At 44.7% G+C, this 24,506-nt stretch overlaps 2 protein-coding genes across 2 annotated transcripts in view; both read right to left on the reverse strand.

Annotated features, from left to right (window-relative positions):
- Positions 1–24,506, reverse strand: part of LOC110506946 (neuronal acetylcholine receptor subunit alpha-7) — an 82,513-nt gene that overhangs the window by 46,713 nt on the left and 11,294 nt on the right. The gene's annotated exons all lie outside the window — the stretch shown is intronic.
- adamts7 (ADAM metallopeptidase with thrombospondin type 1 motif 7) overlaps positions 8,366–24,506 on the reverse strand; it is a 172,360-nt gene continuing 156,219 nt past the window's right edge. The window contains exon 24 of the mRNA XM_090223052.1: positions 8,366–10,780. Coding sequence (XP_090079178.1) covers positions 10,632–10,780 — 149 coding nt within the window. The 3' untranslated portion in view covers positions 8,366–10,631. The remainder of the gene's footprint in view (positions 10,781–24,506) is intronic.

A 24,506-nucleotide genomic window follows, 5' to 3' on the forward strand; every position in this document is an offset into this window, starting at 1 on the left:
GTACTTCTTGCCATAACAAAGGGATTGAGTACTTCTTGCCATAACAAAGGGATTGAGTACTTCTTGCCATAACAAAGGGATTGAGTACTTCTTGCCATAACAAAGGGATTGAGTACTTCTTGCCATAACAAAGGGATTGAGTACTTCTTGCCATAACAAAGGGATTGAGTACTTCTTGCCATAACAAAGGGATTGAGTACTTCTTGCCATAACAAAGGGATTGAGTACTTCTTGCCATAACAAAGGGATTGAGTACTTCTTGCCATAACAAAGGGATTGAGTACTTCTTGCCATAACAAAGGGATTGAGTACTTCTTGCCATAACAAAGGGATTGAGTACTTCTTGCCATAACAAAGGGATTGAGTACTTCTTGCCATAACAAAGGGATTGGGTACTTCTTGCCATAACAAAGGGATTGAGTACTTCTTGCCATAACAAAGGGATTGAGTACTTATTGACTCAAGACGATGCAGCTTTTCATTTTTTATTAGTTTGTAACAATTTCTAAAAGCATTATTCCACTTTGACATTATGAGGTATTGTGTGTAGGTCAGTGACACACAATCTCTATATAATCCATTTTTAACACAACAAGATGTGGAAAAAGTCAAGGGGTGTGAATCCTTTCTGCAGGCAGTGTAGGTCTCCTACTACAACTTATTGCAATGGCAGGAACCCACTGGGCACAAACGTCAATTCAACGTCTATTCCACGTAGGGTTCAACGTAACTTCATTTTACTGACGTGGAAACAACGTTGATTCAACCAGTGTGTCCCCAGTGGGGATGGCCTGCTATGTTACCGCAGGCTTGATAAGTTATGGTACCAATGGAGAAATCTTCTATGACAGAGTGTCTAATTGTTCTAAGCTAGTGGAGTGGTTGCTTCGGTGTGAATGGTGTTTCTACTTCTGGTTCTTTCATTAACTGAATGTGAAGGAACAATTAAGTTAAGTTGCGGTACAATCATACACACGATCATTTGCAACGTATAACTCTCAAATTGCTTTTGTGTTGTTAAAAGATGACAACAACCTGCTCGAGTTCTACATAACACACTGAGGACAAGGTAATTAGTACTATTACGTTCCATAGATGTATTTTTACATTTAAGTGATAATAGGCTACACGCATACCTGAAAAACAAGTCACAAGCACAATAGACAGGCCTTAGACACAGCAAAATATTACTGATTACTTTACATCTTCAGAGACACAAAGCCATTCAGTTTCATATTTTTAGGTGTTGTTATGGCTGTATTGTAATTGTGCTCTACTGGCAGCAGAATCATTTCCAAAGCAACAAAACAGCAATCACTTTGTCTGAGCACCAAATTGAACCCAGCTCCTCCAAGCAATCTCATGTGGCTTCATGGCAGTTTAAAATGAAGGAATTGATTGAACTTGGCTTGAAGGGAGACACCCACTTCTAGGGCTCTATATTTATTTGAGGCTGTGTACAGTGTACCTACAGACCCTTCCTATTGGTAATCAAATCCATCTCAAGACTGGCGGGATCAGAATGAGATTGGCATTGGTCCGGTTCTGAGTGACTGATCCGTATTCAAGAGAGCTTCCGAGTGGGACACCATGCCCTCAGGCTGAGATAAAGCCAAGCAGCAACGGCGCCATTGTGGAACTTCTCTAATGAAATTTGTTTCTGTGAACAGTGTAGCCTGGCAATCACCCGAGGGCAAATACAATCTGCATTCATTTGTCTACACTCAATAGACAATAAAATCCACTTTTCTTTCCTCTGCATCCCTCTAATTGTTAGCAGATCCTGTCACGAGCTTTACGTAGCATTTTGAAACCAGATGTGTTCTGTAGTTGATTGTATCAGCCACATCTTTCAACAGGAAATCACCAACAAACAAACTAATGTTTGGTGCAACAGGAGAGATAAAACAAGAGATAAAACACCTACATTTCCTTTGTTGCAACACGATTATAGTGAGAACTGTATAAACTCCCACAAGACTTGGATGTCTAAAGTCAGACATTGCTTGCTTTGATTGGTTTACAGCCTTGTGTCTGTTACCATGGTAGCAAGGTGGATAAACTGTAAAGGTTAAGCCTTGAGGTTGAAGATAAAGCTTGTTTTCAATTATCACGCCACTTTGCGTTGTTTGTGGGATACACGGCTGTTGATAGAGGTAGGCTTGATTAAAAGGTTATGCTTGGTTAAACACACATTTTGACAGCAAGCTTTGCGGCATGACCAGATAGCAATGTTTTTGGTGTCTGACATTTTGTTCGCTGTCCTTTTCAAGACATCCTCAGATACCTGCTGCAACCCGAATGGAAGTCGTGGAAACTGAAGAGTTGAATGGGGATGAAGTCGTCAGATGGAGCAGCATCAACAAGAGTAGTGTCATCGTTAACACAGTGTAAAGTAATTGTTAACACAGTGTAAAGTCATTGTTAACACAGTGTAAAGTCATTGTTAACACAGTGTAAAGTCATTATTAACACAGTGTAAAGTCATTGTTAACACAGTGTAAAGTCATTGTTAACACAGTGCAAAGTCATTGTTAACACTGTGTAAAGTCATTGTTAACACATTGTAAAGTAATTGTTAACACAGTGTAAAGTCATTGTTAACACTGTGTAAAGTCATTGTTAACACAGTGTAAAGTCATTGTTAACACAGTGTAAAGTCATTGTTAACACAGTGTAAAGTCATTATTAACACAGTGTAAAGTCATTGTTAACACAGTGTAAAGTCATTGTTAACACAGTGCAAAGTCATTGTTAACACTGTGTAAAGTCATTGTTAACACAATGTAAAGTCATTGTTAACAGAGTGTAAAGTCATTGTTAACACAGTGTAAAGTCATTGTTAACACAGTGCAAAGTCATTGTTAACACAGTGTAAAGTCATTGTTAACACTGTGCAAAGTCATTGTTAACACAGTGTAAAGTCATTGTTAACACAGTGTAAAGTCATTGTTAACACAGTGTAAAGTCATTGTTAACACAGTGTAAAGTCGTTGTTAACACAGTGTAAAGTCATTGTTAACACTGTGTAAAGTCATTGTTAACACAGTGTAAAGCTGTGAATCTGGTCAACCAAAAGTGTTATTGTCCTGCCGCTCCTACTTCAACCCATCCCAGAACTACAGTATGTGTATGTTAACATCACGTGTTTCCTTTGAGATGTAATGGACATAACGGTGGACATACGGACACCACACAGACATGACTGTCCCCACCTGATCTTACTGGGTTCTATTCAATCAGCAGGGCAGAAATTACATTTAAAAGGACATGCTCCCACTTTAGCAGAGACTGCAATGTCGGCTTTTAATTTCTATCGAGGAATCTGTTCAGCCTTCCAGATTGAATAGAACTGTGTTTGTGGGTATCATGACATAGGCAAAGTGATCCTCTGAGAAAGAGTAGAGACTAGATCCACTGTGTTTATACAAGGGAGACCTTTAACAAGCTGTTGAGAGACACATAACAAAACAAGGCCCAGTCGAAGGGGTTAAACTGTCCCTGTGGCCCCAGGCTGTAAAATACCCTTAGTGAAGCCTCATTGGAGTCCATAGTGATAGAACTAAAGCATGGTATTCTCTGGGTAGCAATCATACTGATCTGGTAACACTACCTGGTGTGACTTTGAGGGTCTAACTGCATACATGAATGAATGGTTCTGAATGTTATCAATGGTTATGAATGGTTCTGAATGTTATCAATGTTATGAATGTTCTGAATGTTATCAATGGTTATGAATGGTTCTGAATGTTATCAATGTTATGAATGTTCTGAATGTTATCAATGGTTATGAATGGTTCTGAATGTTATCAATGTTATGAATGGTTATGAATGTTATCAGTGGTTCTGAATGGCTCTGAATGTTATCAATGGTTCTGAATGTTATCCCTCCCGGGTGGCGGGAATGTTATCCCTCCCGTGTGGTGCAGTGGTTTAAGGCACTGCATCTCAGTGCTAGCTGTGCCACCAGAGATTCTGGGATCGAGTCCAGACTCTGTCGCACCCGGCCGCGACCGAGAGGCCCATGGGGCGGCGCACAATTGGTCCAGCGTCGTCCGGGTTAGGGAGGGTTTGGCCGGCAGGGATATCCTTATCTCATTGCGCACTAGTGACTCCTGTGGCCGGGCGCAGTGCACGCTGACCAGGTCGCCAGGTGTACGGTGTTTCCTCTGGCACATTGGTGCGGCTGGCTTCTCGGTTGGATGGGCATTGTGTCAAGAAGCAGTGCGGCTAGGTTGGGTTGTGTTTCGGAGGACGCATGGCTCTCGACCTTCGCCTCTCCCGAGTCCGTACGGGAGTTAGAGCGATGAGACAAGACTGTAACTACTACCAATTGGATACCACGAAAATGGGCAGATTATTTTTTTTTTTTGAATGTTATCAATGGTTATGAATGGTTATGAATGTTATCAATGGTTATGAATGGTTATGAATGTTATCAATGGTTATGAATGTTATCAATGGTTATGAATGGTTATGAATGTTATCAATGGTTATGAATGCTTATAAAATCAAACTTTATTTGCCACATGCGCCGAATACAACAAGTGTAGACTTTACGGTGAAATGCTTACTTACTAAGGCTATCAACGGTTGACAAACAAAATAACGGTTATTAGCTCATTTTCAAGGCTTTGTTACTGAAGAGAACTCACAAAACGACACCATGTGATTACAGAATGAAGCTGTTCATAGCAACAGTAAAAAAAATAACTCTGAACTTAAGTATTGTAACATCTCAGAGGGGGCTCCTTCCATCAAAACTCCACCACTTGTTTACCTATCTAAATGATTGTTAATTGAAAAAGCGTAAATCACCAGTCCATGTGTCTGAGATAACGAAGGCTGGGTGGAAAAGAGTGTTGTTTTTATTTATATGTTGGACAAAGTTGGCTGTTGGCTGTATTACAATGTAAATCTACTTTTAATTTGTCTGTCTGCATATTTCAAGACACATGAAGGTGCAGTGAGATACCCGATGGGTTGGACGATCATTTTCTCATCAATCATCTTGAAAAACGTATACTTACGAAACTGGAAATCAACCAATCCTCCATCGTTAACACAATGGAAAGGTCAGGTGCTTCATATATCTAAATGTTGAAAGTGCATGACCATGTGTGACAGAGAGAAACAAAATGGTGCAGGTTGGAGATGGAGGGTGTGAGCAGTTGGGTCCGGGCAGGGCTGATGTTGTGGGTGTTGGTGAGTGTCTTGTATGTTGTTGTTTGTACTGTTACAAAAAAAGAAGAAAAGAAACTGGTCCATGAAAACCCTCAGCCAGTGTTTTACTTCCTCTGAGGACGTTGGCTTCTGCTCTGAATCGTCTCAAGTGAAAAGCTGCCTGCATAAAGAGTTTCAGATCTGTGACTTTCTCTGACTGGAGACATGAAATACAACCGGCCTCCCTGTAGCTTTGAATGGAAACACCTTACATGGATTATTCTTTTTAATCATTAAACACAGCAGAATAATGCATCAAACTGGGTTTTTATTTTCAAATGTTTTATTTGAAGTGGTATAAATACAAAATGTAAAGTACAAACATTTATGTTACAAAATAAACTATTGATGAACACAAAGAAGCATGACTAAATTGCTTTTGGAAGTGGATGGGTTTGAGTGCTGTTGAACATGCCGAGCATTGTTAAGAGGCAAGATGAAACAACAAAAGAGATCTTTCCCTGTGCTCTTTAGAGATGAATATACAAACTTTGTTTCACAAACAGTAGTATGCCACATACCCACTGCAGGAAAGCCTCAGGCAGCTACTCCGCCCTGGTTCTCACCATCAACCTCAGGTGGAAGTTCAGAGGTCAACCTCACCACAGCGCTTACAGATGGTGCCAATATAGCCCAGAGCATAGAATAACCTCTGTCCTACCACTACAGGAATGGGAAGCTGCTGGAAAAATATGACTGTACATAGAGGATACATCACTTATAAAGCAAAACATTTACAAGACTAATCATTCATCTGTCAGAACCTTGTGGTAAATCCTAATTTCCTCAGGTTGCATGACTAAAAGGATCCCTGAATCAGGAGTGATATAAACTACTTCTGAGTCTTTAGAAACGTAAAGGACTGCTGAAGATTTATCATCATTATCAACTCTAATGTGTATGGTCAAACTAAAAATGACATTTCAAAATCAAAAGTGACACATATACAGTATCTCTCAGTGGTCACAGATTTACAAAATAAACAAAATCGTCAAAAAAAGTGGTTAAAACAAAGGTGAATAAGAATAAAGGTCTCAGAGTTTAAACTACTGTAAGTATTGATGATTTATCAGAGCCGCGATGAGAAAACATATTGTTGTTTTTTAACAGAGTATCCTCAAAAACAAAGGAATTCTGAAAGAACTAATTTAAAAGCGAAACATTTGACAGGAAATTAATTCTTAGAACAATGTATCATCATTAGTAATAATTACACAGAGTGCATAAATTAGGGAGGCGGGTCAAGTGTTTGCATATTGCCTAAACAAAATATTACAGCCACTCACTACATCAAAATGACAGAAGAAATACTCATTCTTGGAGGCATACAAAATGATTCATTCTAATTTATAAAAGCAATGCACTGATAACTTAAATGAGCAATTCATATATTCCTCCCTTGTGCTGTTGTTCTAAAACCTCTATGCCCTCCGTAATTCTCTGAGAATGGCTAAAAGTAACATGATTCTAATGATTCTATTCCCCTGTACACTGAACAACAATTCTCCCATTACTGTACATGAGGTCAAAACTGAATTCTACTGAGATTTAGAGACAAATTCTAAAATGGCAGAATTTAGAGACAAATTCTAAAATGTCAAATACTAAAATGGCAGAATTTAGAGACAAATACCTTAATGGAGGGCAGGATTCAAGTAGAAAAGGCACTGGTCAGCCAACACCTGACCTGACGGGGTTTGACGCTTGAGGACGCCTCTAGCACCAGGTTATTTTCGCAGCACCATTGTCAAAGAATTTGGCTTTTTTAATTTACTCACTTTATAAGCATTCATGAAACTGTAATTACACTACATAGCTGCTTTATAAAGCATTGTTCACAAGCTGGGAACCAACTTGACAAGTGGTGTTGCTTATTCTACCTGTACTAGTCGCTACATCAGCTGCTATCAATACAAAGCATTGTACGAGCTACAAGGTAATCTGGTAGTTAACAAATGTGTAACAACTGTATGCTAAATCAGTACGCTGGTCCAGTCCACGTTGCTACTGGCTGAACCAGACATATGACTAAACCACGTGTTACAGTCCACGTTGTTACTGGCTGAACCAGACATATGACTAAACAACGTGTTCCAGTCCACGTTGCTACTGGCTGAACCAGACATATGACTAAACAACGTGTTCCAGTCCACGTTGCTACTGGCTGAACCAGACATATGACTAAACCACGTGTTACAGTCCACGTTGCTACTGGCTGAACCAGACATATGACTAAACAACGTGTTCCAGTCCACGTTGTTACTGGCTGAACCAGACATATGACTAAACAACGTGTTCCAGTCCACGTTGTTACTGGCCGAACCAGACATATGACTAAACAACGTGTTCCAGTCCACGTTGCTACTGGCTGAACCAGACATATGACTAAACAACGTGTTACAGTCCATGTTGTTACTGGCTGAACCAGACATATGACTAAACAATGTGTTACAGTCCACGTTGTTACTGGCTGAACCAGACATATGACTAAACAACGTGTTACAGTCCACGTTGTTACTGGCTGAACCAGACATATGACTAAACAACGTGTTACAGTCCACGTTGCTACTGGCTGAACCAGACATATGACTAAACAACGTGTTCCAGTCCACGTTGCTACTGGCTGAACCAGACATATGACTAAACAACGTGTTCCAGTCCACGTTGCTACTGGCTGAACCAGACATATGACTAAACAACGTGTTCCAGTCCACGTTGCTACTGGCTGAACCAGACATATGACTAAACAACGTGTTACAGTCCACGTTGCTACTGGCTGAACCAGACATATGACTAAACAACGTGTTACAGTCCACGTTGCTACTGGCTGAACCAGACATATGACTAAACAACGTGTTACAGTCCACGTTGCTACTGGCTGAACCAGACATATGACTAAACAACGTGTTCCAGTCCACGTTGTTACTGGCTGAACCAGACATATGACTAAACAACGTGTTACAGTCCACGTTGCTACTGGCTGAACCAGACATATGACTAAACAACGTGTTCCAGTCCACGTTGCTACTGGCTGAACCAGACATATGACTAAACAACGTGTTCCAGTCCACGTTGCTACTGGCTGAACCAGACATATGACTAAACAACGTGTTCCAGTCCACGTTGCTACTGGCTGAACCAGACATATGACTAAACAACGTGTTCCAGTCCACGTTGCTACTGGCTGAACCAGACATATGACTAAACAACGTGTTCCAGTCCACGTTGTTACTGGCTGAACCAGACATATGACTAAACAACGTGTTCCAGTCCACGTTGCTACTGGCTGAACCAGACATATGACTAAACAACGTGTTCCAGTCCACGTTGTTACTGGCTGAACCAGACATATGACTAAACAACGTGTTCCAGTCCACGTTGCTACTGGCTGAACCAGACATATGACTAAACAACGTGTTCCAGTCCACGTTGCTACTGGCTGAACCAGACATATGACTAAACAACGTGTTACAGTCCACGTTGCTACTGGCTGAACCAGACATATGACTAAACAACGTGTTCCAGTCCACGTTGTTACTGGCTGAACCAGACATATGACTAAACAACGTGTTCCAGTCCACGTTGCTACTGGCTGAACCAGACATATGACTAAACAACGTGTTCCAGTCCACGTTGTTACTGGCTGAACCAGACATATGACTAAACAACGTGTTCCAGTCCACGTTGCTACTGGCTGAACCAGACATATGACTAAACCACGTGTTCCAGTCCACGTTGCTACTGGCTGAACCAGACATATGACTAAACCACGTGTTCCAGTCCACGTTGCTACTGGCTGAACCAGACATATGACTAAACCACGTGTTCCAGTCCACGTTGCTACTGGCTGAACCAGACATATGACTAAACAACGTGTTCCAGTCCACGTTGCTACTGGCTGAACCAGACATATGACTAAACAACGTGTTCCAGTCCACGTTGCTACTGGCTGAACCAGACATATGACTAAACAATGTGTTCCAGTCCACGTTGCTACTGGCTGAACCAGACATATGACTAAACAACGTGTTCCAGTCCACGTTGCTACTGGCTGAACCAGACATATGACTAAACAACGTGTTCCAGTCCACGTTGCTACTGGCTGAACCAGACATATGACTAAACAACGTGTTCCAGTCCACGTTGCTACTGGCTGAACCAGACATATGACTAAACAACGTGTTCCAGTCCACGTTGCTACTGGCTGAACCAGACATATGACTAAACAACGTGTTCCAGTCCACGTTGCTACTGGCTGAACCAGACATATGACTAAACAACGTGTTACAGTCCACGTTGTTACTGGCTGAACCAGACATATGACTAAACAACGTGTTCCAGTCCATGTTGCTACTGGCTGAACCAGACATATGACTAAACAACATGTTCCAGTCCACGTTGCTACTGGCTGAACCAGACATATGACTAAACCACGTGTTCCAGCTGCACCATTTCTCACAATCAAAACAGAATAACAGTTGGATCCATCAGAGAGAAAAGTGCAAACAAACACATACATCCTTATCTCAACAGTAGAGAGAGCAACAACCATGTTTCTTCATTATACAGTTTGGAGGAATTTGTGTTGTGTCATGTGCTCCCATCCTACTATGTGTAAAATCATTTTTTGAGGAGTGCTTGATATAATTCTATTAGCACCTTTGGGACTATTCCATTGGTTCCATTATACCAGGCAAACTAATCAAGCACAGCTCAGGTATAGTTTTCCTACCACCCAGAATTGTGGCTCTATCCCAACAGCACTGAGAAGATGTGACCCAGCAGCTCTGACCCAGCAGCCAGGACAGCAGGGTGAGAGTAGCTACCAATTTGACACTAGACCTGTATGAGAAATTGTGTGTGTATCCAGCTCAAGATTCACCCTTCAACGACAGATGGACAAGATGGACGCTGCAATTTTGCAGGTCCAGAGCTGCTACCTGATCATCTGTATGTGCTGTGTGTGTGTGTGTCCATGTCTGTGTGTGTTCATGTCTGTGTGTGTCCATGTCTGTGTGTGTCCATGCCTGTGTGTGTTCATGTCTGTGTGTGTCCATGTCTGTGCGTGTCCATGTCTGTGCGTGTCCATGTCTGTGCGTGTCCATGTCTGTGCGTGTCCATGTCTGTGTGTGTTCATGTCTGTGTGTGTCCATGTCTGTGCGTGTCCATGTCTGTGCGTGTCCATGTCTGTGCGTGTCCATGTCTGTGCGTGTCCATGTCTGTGCGTGTCCATGTCTGTGCGTGTCCATGTCTGTGCGTGTCCATGTCTGTGTGTGTCCATGTCTGTGCGTGTCCATGTCTGTGCGTGTCCATGTCTGTGCGTGTCCATGTCTGTGCGTGTCCATGTCTGTGCGTGTGAGAGTGTAAGAGTGTGGGTGACCGTGTACACCCTATATTGATCGCTGACCTCAGCGACGGGACGTGCGCTCGTTGCCACGGGAACGCCGGCCACAGGTCTTGCAGCACTGTGTCCGCACGGCGGGCAGGTGGCATCGGCCAAGCCACTGGAGGGTCTGACAGAAACGGAACGTGAGGCGGTCACGAAGACACGTGAGCCCTGAGAGAGAGAGAGACACAGAGACACAGAGGCACAGAGAGAGTTATCTGTGAGACAATTCTGTATAATAAGGACACCAACAGCTTCTGCATAACTAAGTTCCCTTAATAGAAAAGATAATTGCTACATATGCCCTATAGAGACTGTGACCCAAGTCAGACTTTGTACTATAAAGAATGGATTTTAAAAGTTGAATAACAACACACCAGGATCACTGAGCCCCTTAAGTTCAAAGGTCACTGCTCAGATGGCTCATAGGCATTCCTGCTCATGCTCTATTACCCTGTGCTCACAGAGGCGCGCTAACGAAGCTCACAGAAGCACGCTAACAAAGGCTCACAGAGGCGCCTAACGAGGCTAACAGAGGTGCGCTAACGAGGCTAACAGAGGCGCGCTAATGAGGCTAACAGAGGCGCGCTAATGAGGCTCACAGAGGAGCACTAACAAGGCTCACAGAGGAGCACTAACGAGGCTAACAGAGGCGCTCTAATGAGGCTAACAGAGAAGTGCTAATGAGGCTAACAGAGGTGCGCTAATGAGGCTAACAGAGGCGCGCTAATGAGGCTAACAGAGGCACGCTAATGAGGCTAACAGAGGCGCGCTAACGAGGCTCACAGAGGAGCACTAACAAGGCTCACAGAGGAGCACTAACAAGGCTCACAGAGGCGTGCTAACGAGGGTTGTTTGTGTTATGAATGCTTGACAGGCTCCTTCAGGTCAGGGCACTGGGACGTCTGAATTCAACAGAGATGTGCACCATGGGGACAACAACTTAAAGCAATCTGAAAGGCACAGCTTTACAGCAATACAAAAGCACAGACACTAGCAACACTCATTAGATACAATATGTCAGAGTCCTGGTTCACATTACATGTGTGGTGAGAATGTAACTATGTGATTGTGAAATAACCAAAATGCAAGCATGGTTTTCTCATATAGGGAAAGCTGAGAGGGACTTAACAGCATGACAACAACTTGCTACAGCCACAAATACCACTAGCGAAGCAGCACATGGTTCACATTACATGGATGTCATAAGAGTATGATTAAATGACACAACGAAAACATGTCTTCATGATAACGGGATTGCTTCATTATAATGGGATTTGCTCAAGGCACAATATTATAATGACATTTCACAAGTTACACAATGAGAAACATCATCATCGTCGCAGCCAAATCAGCTATTGTGCATTTTACAAGGTGATGAGGAGTTTTCCTAATCTTTCATCACTAATGGTCTCAGTCATCCAAGGTCACTTAAACAAGGTATAGCTAGTATGAGACGCTAACGGTGCCAAATCACTATCATCTGTATGCATGACGTAATTAAGACAAATCCTATGCTAAAATATACATGTAAAGCATATAGGGGCCTGATCTGAGACAGAGAGAAAGGGGAAATTAAAGTCTGCTGAGGCCTCAGGGCTGACATGTACCAGATCTTAGTGATAGTAGTGAGTGTTGCTGACGATGTCCATTCTGACCGAGCAATACAGAACCTTTCAACAAAAACAGACAAATGAAAGACATTTATGAGACATTAAAAGTGATGAAGAACAATATAGTTATGCGCTATATGTCCACATTCATCTGTGCTTTGGAAGGGAGATCAACCCTGTATGATTTTAACTTAGTAGAGTATATCTTCAGATCAAATCATACCTCGCTGTCAATGGGAAATTTAGACAAATACTGTATAATTAAAACATTTCAAATAATTCCCCTGAGAAATCCCAGATAAAAAAAATATAATGTGGGGTTTAATAACCAAATAATATCCCCATCGGGTGCAAAATGATAAAGCTTGTGACTGTAGATAACCTTCTGTAATGGATGAAAACGGTTTTCAGCGCCTGCAGATGTATTATGGGAATGATAGATTGAAGCCACGGTTGCCGAGGGAAAATGAGGGCAGAAGTTCTTTAGAATATTTATCCTCTCGCAGCACCATTAAAGCACATCAGTGAATATGAAATGGAAAAAGGAATACATTATTCAATTAATAAAACATTGCCAGAGGATTATTGAAAACGAACAGAAATAAGAACAATAATGAGCTACACTGTGCTCTCAAGCGGTCCTGAAGAGGCTCTCTTTTCCAGTCTACAGTAAGATTTATCTTTCATTTCTTTCAACTGATAATGCAAGGCCAGGTCTTAGTGATTAGAATCACAATGAAAATTGAAGACAGTTGTTGTGGATTAGTTACTTGAAATAGCAATATATTACATATGACATACTTTTACAATATTACTATGAATGGAAAGTAAAGCGTTATATTACTTGTGACTCATAAAAATGTATCAGATTACATAACACGCTACCTTTGTAACATTATCCCCAACACAAGGAGGATATGTCCTTAGAAGTAGAGACGAAGATGTTGAGTTATTGGGAGATTGTGCATGATCGATCGATCGCCTCTTGCATTAAAAAGAGAAATGTAATTGAAAAATGAATAGTAAGCGATGGAGTTGTCTTGTGATGAATCTGTAACCAATTCGGTTTAAATTGCCAACTAACTTGAAAGGAAGGTGAGGAGCTGAAAGGAAGGTGAGTCTCGGTAAGCTAGCGTAGCAACAGAGGAAGGTGAGTCTGGGTGAGTTAGCATAGTGACAAAGGAAGGTGAGTCTGGGTGAGTTGGCATAGTGACTGAGAGGAAGGTGAGTCTGGGTGAATTAGCATAGTGACTGAGAGGTAGGTGAGTCTGGGTGAGTTAGCATAGTGACTGAGAGGAAGGTGAGTCTGGGTGAGTTAGCATAGTGACTGAGAGGAAGGTGAGTCTGGGTGAGTTAGCATAGTGACTGAGAGGAAGGTGAGTCTGGGTGAGTTAGCATAGTGACAAAGGAAGGTGAGTCTGGGTGAGTTAGCGTAGTGACAAAGGAAGGTGAGTCTGGGTGAGTTAGCGTAGTGACTGAGAGGAAGGTGAGTCTGGGTGAGTTAGCATAGTGACAAAGGAAGGTGAGTCTGGGTGAGTTGGCATAGTGACTGAGAGGAAGGTGAGTCTGGGTGAATTAGCATAGTGACAAAGGAAGGTGAGTCTGGGTGAGTTAGCATAGTGACTGAGAGGAAGGTGAGTCTGGGTGAGTTAGCGTAGCAAATGAGAGGAAGGTGAGTCTGGGTGAGTTAGCGTAGCAACTAAGAGGATGGTGAATCTGGGCAAGTTAGCGTAGCGACTGAGAGGATGGTGAATCTGGGCAAGTTAGCGTAGCGACTGAGAGGAAGGTGAGTCTGGGTGAGTTAGCGTAGCAAATGAGAGGAAGGTGAGTCTGGGTGAGTTAGCGTAGCAACTGAGAGGATGGTGAATCTGGGCAAGTTAGCGTAGCGACTGAGAGGATGGTGAATCTGGGCAAGTTAGCGTAGCGACTGAGAGGAAGGTGAGTCTGGGTGAGTTTTTAAAATATATTATTTTTATCCCCTTTTCTCCCCAATTTCAAATCAAACTTTATTTGTCACATGCACCAAATACAACAAGTGTAGACTTTACCGTGAAATGCTTACTTACAAGCCCTTAACCAACAGTGCACTTCAAGAAGAAGAAAATATTTACCAAGTAGACTAAAATAAAAAGTAACACAATAAGAATAACAATAACGAGGCTATATACAGCCCGGATGAGCTAGAGTAGCAACAGAGGAAGGTGAGTTCGGATGAGTTAGAGTAGCGACTGGGAGGAAGGTGAGTCTGGATGAGCTAGCATAGCAACAGAGGAAGGTGAGTTCGGATGAGTTAGAGTAGCGACTGGGAGGAAGGTGAGTCCGGATGAGCTAGAGTAGCAACAGAGGAAGGTGAGTTCGGATGAGTTTTATTTTTTATTTCACCTTTATTTAACCAGGTAGGCTAGTTGAGAACAAGTTCTCATTTGCAACTGCGACCTGGCCAAGATAAAGCATAGCAGTGTGAACAGACAACACAAAGTTACACATGGAGTAAACAATTAACAAGTCAATAACACAGTTGAAAAAAAAAAAAAAGAAAGGGGAGTCTATATACATTGTGTGCAAAAGGCATGAGGAGGTAGGCGAATAATTACAATTTTGCAGGTTAATAACACTGGAGTGATAAATGATCAGATGGTCATGTACAGGTCAAATCAAATCAAATCAAATCAAATTTTATTTGTCACATACACATGGTTAGCAGATGTTAATGCGAGTGTAGCGAAATGCTTGTGCTTCTAGTTCCGACAATGCAGTAATAACAAGTAATCTAACTAACAATTCCAAAACTACTGTCTTGTACACAGTGTAAGGGGATAAAGAATATGTACATAAGGATATATGAATGAGTGATGGTACAGAGCCACATAGGCAAGATACAGTAGATGGTATCGGGTACAGTATGTACAATGAGATGAGTATGTAAACAAAGTGGCATAGTATAGTATAAAGTGGCTAGTGATACATGTATTACATAAGGATACCGTCGATGATATAGAGTACAGTATATACGTATGCGTATGAGATGAATAATGTAGGGTAAGTAACATTTATATAAGGTAGCATTGTTTAAAGTGGCTAGTGATATATTTACATCATTTCCCATCAATTCCCATTATTAAAGTGGCTGGAGTTGAGTCAGTGTCAGTGTGTTGGCAGCAGCCACTCAGTGTTAGTGGTGGCTGTTTAACAGTCTGATGGCCTTGAGATAGAAGCTGTTTTTCAGTCTCTCGGTCCCAGCTTTGATGCACCTGTACTGACCTCGCCTTCTGGATGATAGCGGGGTGAACAGGCAGTGGCTTGGGTGGTTGATGTCCTTGATGATCTTTATGGCCTTCCTGTGACATCGGGTGGTGTAGGTGTCCTGGAGGGCAGGTAGTTTGCCCCCGGTGATGCGTTGTGCAGACCTCACTACCCTCTGGAGAGCCTTACGGTTGAGGGCGGTGCAGTTGCCATACCAGGCGGTGATACAGCCCGCCAGGATGCTCTCGATTGTGCATCTGTAGAAGTTTGTGAGTGCTTTTGGTGACAAGCCGAATTTCTTCAGCCTCCTGAGGTTGAAGAGGCGCTGCTGCGCCTTCTTCACGATGCTGTCTGTGTGAGTGGACCAATTCAGTTTGTCTGTGATGTGTATGCCGAGGAACTTAAAACTTGCTACCCTCTCCACTACTGTTCCATCGATGTGGATAGGGGGGTGTTCCCTCTGCTGTTTCCTGAAGTCCACAATCATCTCCTTAGTTTTGTTGACGTTGAGTGTGAGGTTGTTTTCCTGACACCACACTCCGAGGGCCCTCACCTCCTCCCTGTAGGCCGTCTCATCGTTGTTGGTAATCAAGCCTACCACTGTTGTGTCGTCCGCAAACTTGATGATTGAGTTGGAGGCGTGCGTGGCCACGCAGTCGTGGGTGAACAGGGAGTACAGGAGAGGGCTCAGAACGCAACCTTGTGGGGCCCCAGTGTTGAGGATCAGCGGGGAGGAGATGTTGTTGCCTACCCTCACCACCTGGGGGCGGCCCGTCAGGAAGTCCAGTACCCAGTTGCACAGGGCGGGGTCGAGACCCAGGGTCTCGAGCTTGATGACGAGCTTGGAGGGTACTATGGTGTTGAATGCCGAGCTGTAGTCGATGAACAGCATTCTCACATAGGTATTCCTCTTGTCCAGATGGGTTAGGGCAGTGTGCAGTGTGGTTGAGATTGCATCGTCTGTGGACCTATTTGGGCGGTAAGCAAATTGGAGTGGGTCTAGGGTGTCAGGTAGGGTGGAGGTGATATGGTCCTTGACTAGTCTCTCAAAGCACTTCATGATGACGGATGTGAGTGCTACGGGGCGGTAGTCATTTAGCTCAGTTACCTTAGCTTTCTTGGGAACAGGAACAATGGTGGCCCTCTTGAAGCATGTGGGAACAGCAGACTGGTATAGGGATTGATTGAATATGTCCGTAAACACACCGGCCAGCTGGTCTGCGCATGCTCTGAGGGCGCGGCTGGGGATGCCATCTGGGCCTGCAGCCTTGCGAGGGTTAACACGTTTAAATGTCTTACTCACCTCGGCTGCAGTGAAGGAGAGACCGCATGTTTTCGTTGCAGGCCGTGTCAGTGGCACTGTATTGTCCTCAAAGCGGGCAAAAAAGTTATTTAGTCTGCCTGGGAGCAAGACATCCTGGTCCGTGACTGGGCTGGGTTTCTTCCTGTAGTCCGTGATTGACTGTAGACCCTGCCACATGCCTCTTGTGTCTGAGCCGTTGAATTGAGATTCTACTTTGTCTCTGTACTGGCGCTTAGCTTGTTTGATAGCCTTGCGGAGGGAATAGCTGCACTGTTTGTATTCGGTCATGTTACCAGACACCTTGCCCTGATTAAAAGCAGTGGTTCGCGCTTTCAGTTTCACACGAATGCTGCCATCAATCCACGGTTTCTGGTTAGGGAATGTTTTAATCGTTGCTATGGGAACGACATCTTCAACGCACGTTCTAATGAACTCGCACACCGAATCAGCGTATTCGTCAATGTTGTTATCTGACGCAATACGAAACATCTCCCAGTCCACGTGATGGAAGCAGTCTTGGAGTGTGGAGTCAGCTTGGTCGGACCAGCGTTGGACAGACCTCAGCGTGGGAGCCTCTTGTTTTAGTTTCTGTCTGTAGGCAGGGATCAACAAAATGGAGTCGTGGTCAGCTTTTCCGAAAGGGGGGCGGGGCAGGGCCTTATATGCGTCGCGGAAGTTAGAGTAACAATGGTCCAAGGTCTTTCCTCCCCTGGTTGCGCAATCGATATGCTGATAAAATTTGGGGAGTCTTGTTTTCAGATTAGCCTTGTTAAAATCCCCAGCTACAATGAATGCAGCCTCCGGATAAATTGTTTCCAGTTTGCAGAGAGTTAAATAAAGTTCGTTCAGAGCCATCGATGTGTCTGCTTGGGGGGGGATATATACGGCTGTGATTATAATCGAAGAGAATTCTCTTGGTAGATAATGCGGTCTACATTTGATTGTGAGGAATTCTAAATCAGGTGAACAGAAGGATTTGAGTTCCTGTATGTTTCTTTCATCGCACCATGTCACGTTAGTCATAAGGCATACGCCCCCGCCCCTCTTTTTACCAGAAAGATGTTTTTTCCTGTCTGCGCGATGCGTGGAGAAACCTGTTGGCTGCACCGCTTCGGATTGCGTCTCTCCAGTAAGCCACGTTTCCGTGAAGCAAAGAACGTTACAGTCTCTGATGTCCCTCTGGAATGCTACCCTTGCTCGGATTTCATCAACCTTGTTGTCAAGAGACTGGACATTGGCAAGAAGAATGCTAGGGAGTGGTGCGCGCTGTGCCCGTCTCCGGAGTCTGACCAGAAGACCGCCTCGTTTCCCTCTCTTTCGGAGTCGTTTTTTTGGGTCGCTGCATAGGATCCACTCCGTTGTCCTGTTTGTAAGGCAGAACACAGGATCCGTGTCGCGAAAAACATATTCTTGGTCGTACTGATGGTGAGTTGATGCTGATCTTATATTCAGTAGTTCTTCTCGACTGTATGTAATGAAACCTAAGATGACCTGGGGTACCAATGTAAGAAATAACACGTAAAAAAACAAAAAACTGCATAGTTTCCTAGGAACGCGAAGCGAGGCGGCCATCTCTGTCGGCGCCGGAAGAGATAGAGATATTGGTGTGCAAAAGAGCAGAAAAGTAAATAAATAAAAACAGTATGGGGATGAGGTAGGTAAAAATGGGTGGGCTATTTACCGATAGACTATGTACAGCTGCAGCGATCGGTTAGCTGCTCAGATAGCAGATGTTTGAAGTTGGTGAGGGAGATAAAAGTCTCCAACTTCAGCGATTTTTGCAATTTGTTCCAGTCACGAAAGTTAGACTAGCGACTGGGAGGAAGGTGAGTCTGGATGAGCTAGCGTAGCGACAGTGGAAGGTGAGTTTGGATGAGTTGCTGCAGGTGCTGAATAAAAACAAGACATAATCCTGTGAATAAAAGCAGACAGGATACACACATACACAAACAGTCACCGAGAAGCAAAGCTTTATTTTTAACCATGACTCACCTTTGTCAGCAGCAATTGGCGTGGAGGTATCCTGTCTACAGTGTGCTTTAAGTATGCTCAAAGCTTCCTTCTCCAGACAAATTCTAATATTGCTGTAAAGCTAGGTAGCGAGACCCCCCAGAGAGCTGGGTTGCTATCATATTAAACCCAGGAAGAGCATTAGAAATTGAAATAAATATGCCTTTCTTGGCACATACCATTTGCTGAAACTATTCAAGGAACTGGAGTCATTTGTAATGCTGAGATTCCAACATCACTGCCATCCTGAGTTGACTCCTTGCTTAAATCATAGAGTCCAGGGTAATATATTGTACATTTCACCAAATATCTCACAACAAGCAAATCTCATTGCACACTAATTAGCTAGAGGAGCCATGTTTTTTTCCCTCACTGGACAGCTGGTAAGTACGTTTCAAGTTTGGAAATCTAACCCACCAGAGCCCAACAGCAAGAACATTCAGGACAAAATATACAAAACATATACAAACAATAACCAGCAATGAAGTGGTGGTATACGAACATATCAGCGTCTCATGAATCTGAATCATGGTAGATGAGCCATCTTAAATGGGGAATTCTAGGTGAATGTCAAGGTCAAGATAGTAGTCAAGGGGGAGATAATGGGCTGTAGTAGTTAGCATATTCTGTTCCCATATGGTTTCATCAGCCAGCTTCACAATACACAGTGATAGGAATAAAGAAAACGCAGTATATTGTGAAGCGAGATCGACTGAAGCATGTGGGACAGAATATGCCGGCTGCAGGCTTTCTATCTATCTACTCTGACACACATCCAAGACATACAATGTACAGTACTTTATTCCATTTTAAAATGATGAATATCTAACAAATCACAAAAACACACAAAGAGCATCTTGCTCTAATAAAACAGTATACAGCCAATCTTGAGCTAATAAACAGCGAGATGAACTCCGGTTGTTCAGACTTGTACAAGTTAGGAACAAGTACATTATTGTGTCAAATGTTCCAACTAAGACGGCACCACACAACTCTTCCACATACAGTATTCCTCCTACTGTACTTCATCATTGAACAGACATGGGTACTTAACAATCCGCCTCAGTGTTTTTCGCCCCTACTGTAGCTGGGGGCTGGAAGACAAGCCATGGCTTGAGAGCATTCAGTAAAGTCCAATACCCTCCTGTCTTAACCAGCTCCACCACAGAGGGTTCAGTCAAGTCCACTACCATCCTGTCTTAACCAGCTCCACCACAGAGGGTTCAGTCGAGTCCACTACCCTCCTGTCTTAACCAGCTCCACCACAGAGGGTTCAGTCAAGTCCACTACCATCCTGTCTTAACCAGCTCCACCACAGGGGGTTCGGTCGAGTCCACTACCCTCCTGTCTTAACCAGCTCCACCACAGAGGGTTCAGTCGAGTCCACTACCCTCCTGTCTTAACCAGCTCCACCACAGAGGGTTCAGTCGAGTCCACTACCCTCCTGTCTTAACCAGCTCCACCACAGGGGGTTCAGTCGAGTCCACTACCCTCCTGTCTTAACCAGCTCCACCACAGAGGGTTCAGTCGAGTCCACTACCCTCCTGTCTTAACCAGCTCCACCACAGAGGGTTCAGTCGAGTCCACTACCCTCCTGTCTTAACCAGCTCCACCACAGGGGGTTCAGTCGAGTCCACTACCCTCCTGTCTTAACCAGCTCCACCACAGAGGGTTCAGTCGAGTCCACTACCCTCCTGTCTTAACCAGCTCCACCACAGAGGGTTCAGTCGAGTCCACTACCCTCCTGTCTTAACCAGCTCCACCACAGGGGGTTCAGTCGAGTCCACTACCCCCCTGTCTTAACCAGCTCCACCACAGAGGGTTCAGTCGAGTCCACTACCCTCCTGTCTTAACCAGCTCCACCACAGAGAAACCAATTCATCTCTCAGTCCTCAGAAGCTTCTGTCAGCGCAACATAATTTCCATTTGCTGCCCCAGATCACAGAGCGCCCTAACATCACAGGGGTCAGAGGTCACAGCTGAAATGCTATCCCGCACTGTTTCCTGCACCCCTCCCCCTCACCACCTCCCCTTCTCATGGTATGATCCACTCCCCCACTAACCGTCCAACCCCTCCCACATGGAAAAACATGACAGTACACAGAGAGAGGGGGGAGAGAGGCATATCCTGTAGGCCTGCTTGATGTGGACTTCCTCTGGCTTTCCACTCTCAAACTGTACTGGAAGCAGCAGTATCCATGGACTATTATAGCACCGGGGGGAAATTTGAAGGAACTGGAACCTCTTGTTCACAGACCTCTCGTCCCACGCCACTGTACTGTACCGTATCCTCTTCACTGTGACTGAATATAACCCAGGGTTTATTAGACGTACTACTGGGGCATGACTCCGGGAGAGACGGGATGACCTCATTCACATTGGAAATGCAGGCCAGTAGACCAGGGAGAGGTTGGACCTGGCAAGAGGATCACAACGCATTGGTTTAAAGCTACATCAACAACAGTGTTAATTTCGTCAACAACAACCATGATGAAAAATACTCAACAACCTACTTTTCCTGACTAAAACTAGGACGATAACGAGACGAAATGCCCTGGAAAAAACACAATAACTATTACTAATTAATTTTAGTAGATGAAAATGTAACGAGACGAGAATTCCACATGAAACTAATGGACATTTAATTTGATATGAAATGTGCACATGATGGAAGTTACAGGAAGCCTAATGTCATGCCCTGACCTTAGAGATCCTTTTTGTTCTCTATGTTTGGTTAGGTCAGGGTGTGACTCGGGTAGGAAAGTCTATGTTCTCTATTTCTTTGTTTTTGGCCGTGTGTGGTTCCCAATCAGAAGGCAGCTAGCTGTCTATCGTTGTCTCTGATTGGGGATCACATATAAGTTGTAATTTTCCTTTTGGGTTTTGTGGGATCTTGTTTTCTGTTTAGCGTCTATCAATTCCAACTTTCAATTTCCAACTTTCTACCGAACCTGTCTGTGTGTGCTCAGGGGAAAAGCGCTTTGGAGAGGGAGCTGTGCGGTTTGGAACTCCTAGCCGGCCTGTCGGTCTGTCTGGATCAATGAGTCTCTCCTTGGACAGGGGCTTCCCCAGAGTACCCCTCATTACTGACTTGTGGAAGCTGCCCAGCGCTGTCAACTTTCACACAGAGAGAGAGACAGAGAGAGAGAGGGTGGGGGGGTTGAAAGAGAGAGAGAAATTAGAGCGAAATAAGAGAAGAGGTGTGACAATTAGAGGAGAAGAAGAGAAAGTGAGATTGGGATACACACCACTACTTACTGAGTTCACTGAGACTGAAGGCTTTGCACTAAGTCACAGCCCACTGCACACATCAGGCTGCAAAGAATTTCCACCTTCCCCCTTGCCTGGCAGCCTCCCCTCACTGTCCATAGTAATAAACCAGGCCTGGCAGCCTCCCCTCACTGTCCATAGTAATAAACCAGGCCTGGAGGCCTCCCCTAACTGTCCATAGTAATAAACCAGGCCTGGCAGCCTCCACTCACTGTCCATAGTAATAAACCAGGCCTGGCAGCCTCCACTCACTATCCATAGTAATAAACCAGGCCTGGCAGCCTCCCCTAACTGTCCATAGTAATAAACCAGGCATGGCAGCCTCCCCTAACTGTCCATAGTAATAAACCAGGCCTGGCAGCCTCCCTTCACTGTCCATAGTAATAAACCAGGCCTGGCAGCCTCCACTCACTATCCATAGTAATAAACCAGGCCTGGCAGCCTCCCCTAACTGTCCATAGTAATAAACCAGGCCTGGAGGCCTCCCCTCACTGTCCATAGTAATAAACCAGGCCTGGCAGCCTCCCCTCACTGTCCATAGTAATAAACCAGGCCTGGCAGCCTCCCCTCACTGCCCATAGTAATAAACCAGGCCTGGCAGCCTCCCCTCACTGTCCATAGTAATAAACCAGGCCTGGCAGCCTCCCCTAACTGTCCATAGTAATAAACCAGGCCTGGCAGCCGCCCCTGACTGTCCATAGTAATAAACCAGGCCTGGCAGCCTCCCCTCACTGTCCATAGTAATAAACCAGGCCTGGCAGCCTCCCCTAACTGTCCATAGTAATAAACCAGGCCTGGCAGCCTCCCCTCACTGTCCATAGTAATAAACCAGGCCTGGCAGCCTCCCCTCACTGTCCATAGTAATAAACCAGGCCTGGCAGCCTCCCCTCACTATCCATAGTAATAAACCAGGCCTGGCAGCCTCCCCTAACTGTCCATAGTAATAAACCAGGCCTGGCAGCCTCCCCTCACTGTCCATAGTAATAAACCAGTCCTGGCAGCCTCCCCTCACTGTCCATAGTAATAAACCAGGCCTGGCAGCCTCCCCTCACTGTCCATAGTAATAAACCAGGCCTGGCAGCCTCCCCTAACTGTCCATAGTAATAAACCAGGCCTGGCAGCCTCCTCTCACTGTCCATAGTAATAAACCAGGCCTGGCAGCCTCCCCTAACTGTCCATAGTAATAAACCAGGCCTGGCAGCCTCCCCTCACTGTCCATAGTAATAAACCAGGCCTGGCAGCCTCCCCCTCACTGTCCATAGTAATAAACCAAGCCTGGCAGCCTCCCCTCACTGTCCATAGTAATAAACCAGGCCTGGCAGCCTCCCCTAACTGTCCATAGTAATAAACCAGGCCTGGCAGCCTCCCCTCACTATCCATAGTAATAAACCAGGCCTGGAGGCCTCCCCTCACTGTCCATAGTAATAAACCAGGCCTGGCGGCCTCCCCTCACTGTCCATAGTAATAAACCAGGCCTGGCAGCCTCCCCTCACTGTCCATAGTAATAAACCAGGCCTGTCAGCCTCCCCTCACTGTCCATAGTAATAAACCAGGCCTGGCAGCCTCCCCTCACTGTCCATAGTAATAAACCAGGCCTGGCAGCCTCCCCTAACTGTCCATAGTAATAAACCAGGCCTGGCAGCCTCCCCTCACTGTCCATAGTAATAAACCAGGCCTGGCAGCCTCCCCTAACTGTCCATAGTAATAAACCAGGCCTGGCAGCCTCCCCTAACTGTCCATAGTAATAAACCAGGCCTGGCAGCCTCCCCTCACTGTCCATAGTAATAAACCAGGCCTGGCAGCCTCCCCTAACTGTCCATAGTAATAAACCAGGCCTGGCAGGCTCCCCTAACGGTCCATAGTAATAAACCAGGCCTGGCAGCCTCCCCTCACTGTCCATAGTAATAAACCAGGCCTGGCAGCCTCCCCTCACTATCCATAGTAATAAACCAGGCCTGGCAGCCTCCCCTCACTGTCCATAGTAATAAACCAGGCCTGGCAGCCTCCCCTCACTGTCCATAGTAATAAACCAGGCCTGGCAGCCTCCCCTCACTGTCCATAGTAATAAACCAGGCCTGGCAGCCTCCCCTCACTGTCCACAGTAATAAACCAGGCCTGGCAGCCTCCCCTCACTGTCCATAGTAATAAACCAGGCCTGGCAGCCTCCCCTCACTGTCCATAGTAATAAACCAGGCCTGGCAGCCTCCCCTCACTGTCCATAGTAATAAACCAGGCCTGGCAGCCTCCCCTAGAAGCCTGAAGCATTAGGGTTGAAAGCTTGAAGCATTAGGGAGGAAGCCTGAAGCATAACGGAGGGAAGCCTGAAGCATAATGAGGGATACATGAAGCATTATGAGGGATGCCTGAAGCATAATGAGGGAAGCCTGAATCATAAAGAGGGAAGCATGAAGCATTAGTGTTGGAAGCCTGACGCATTAGGGTTGGAAGCCTGAAGCAT

Source organism: Oncorhynchus mykiss, chromosome 26, assembly GCF_057628025.1.
Source record: "Oncorhynchus mykiss isolate SJ-2025 chromosome 26, ASM5762802v1, whole genome shotgun sequence".
Lineage (NCBI taxonomy): Eukaryota > Metazoa > Chordata > Actinopteri > Salmoniformes > Salmonidae > Oncorhynchus > Oncorhynchus mykiss.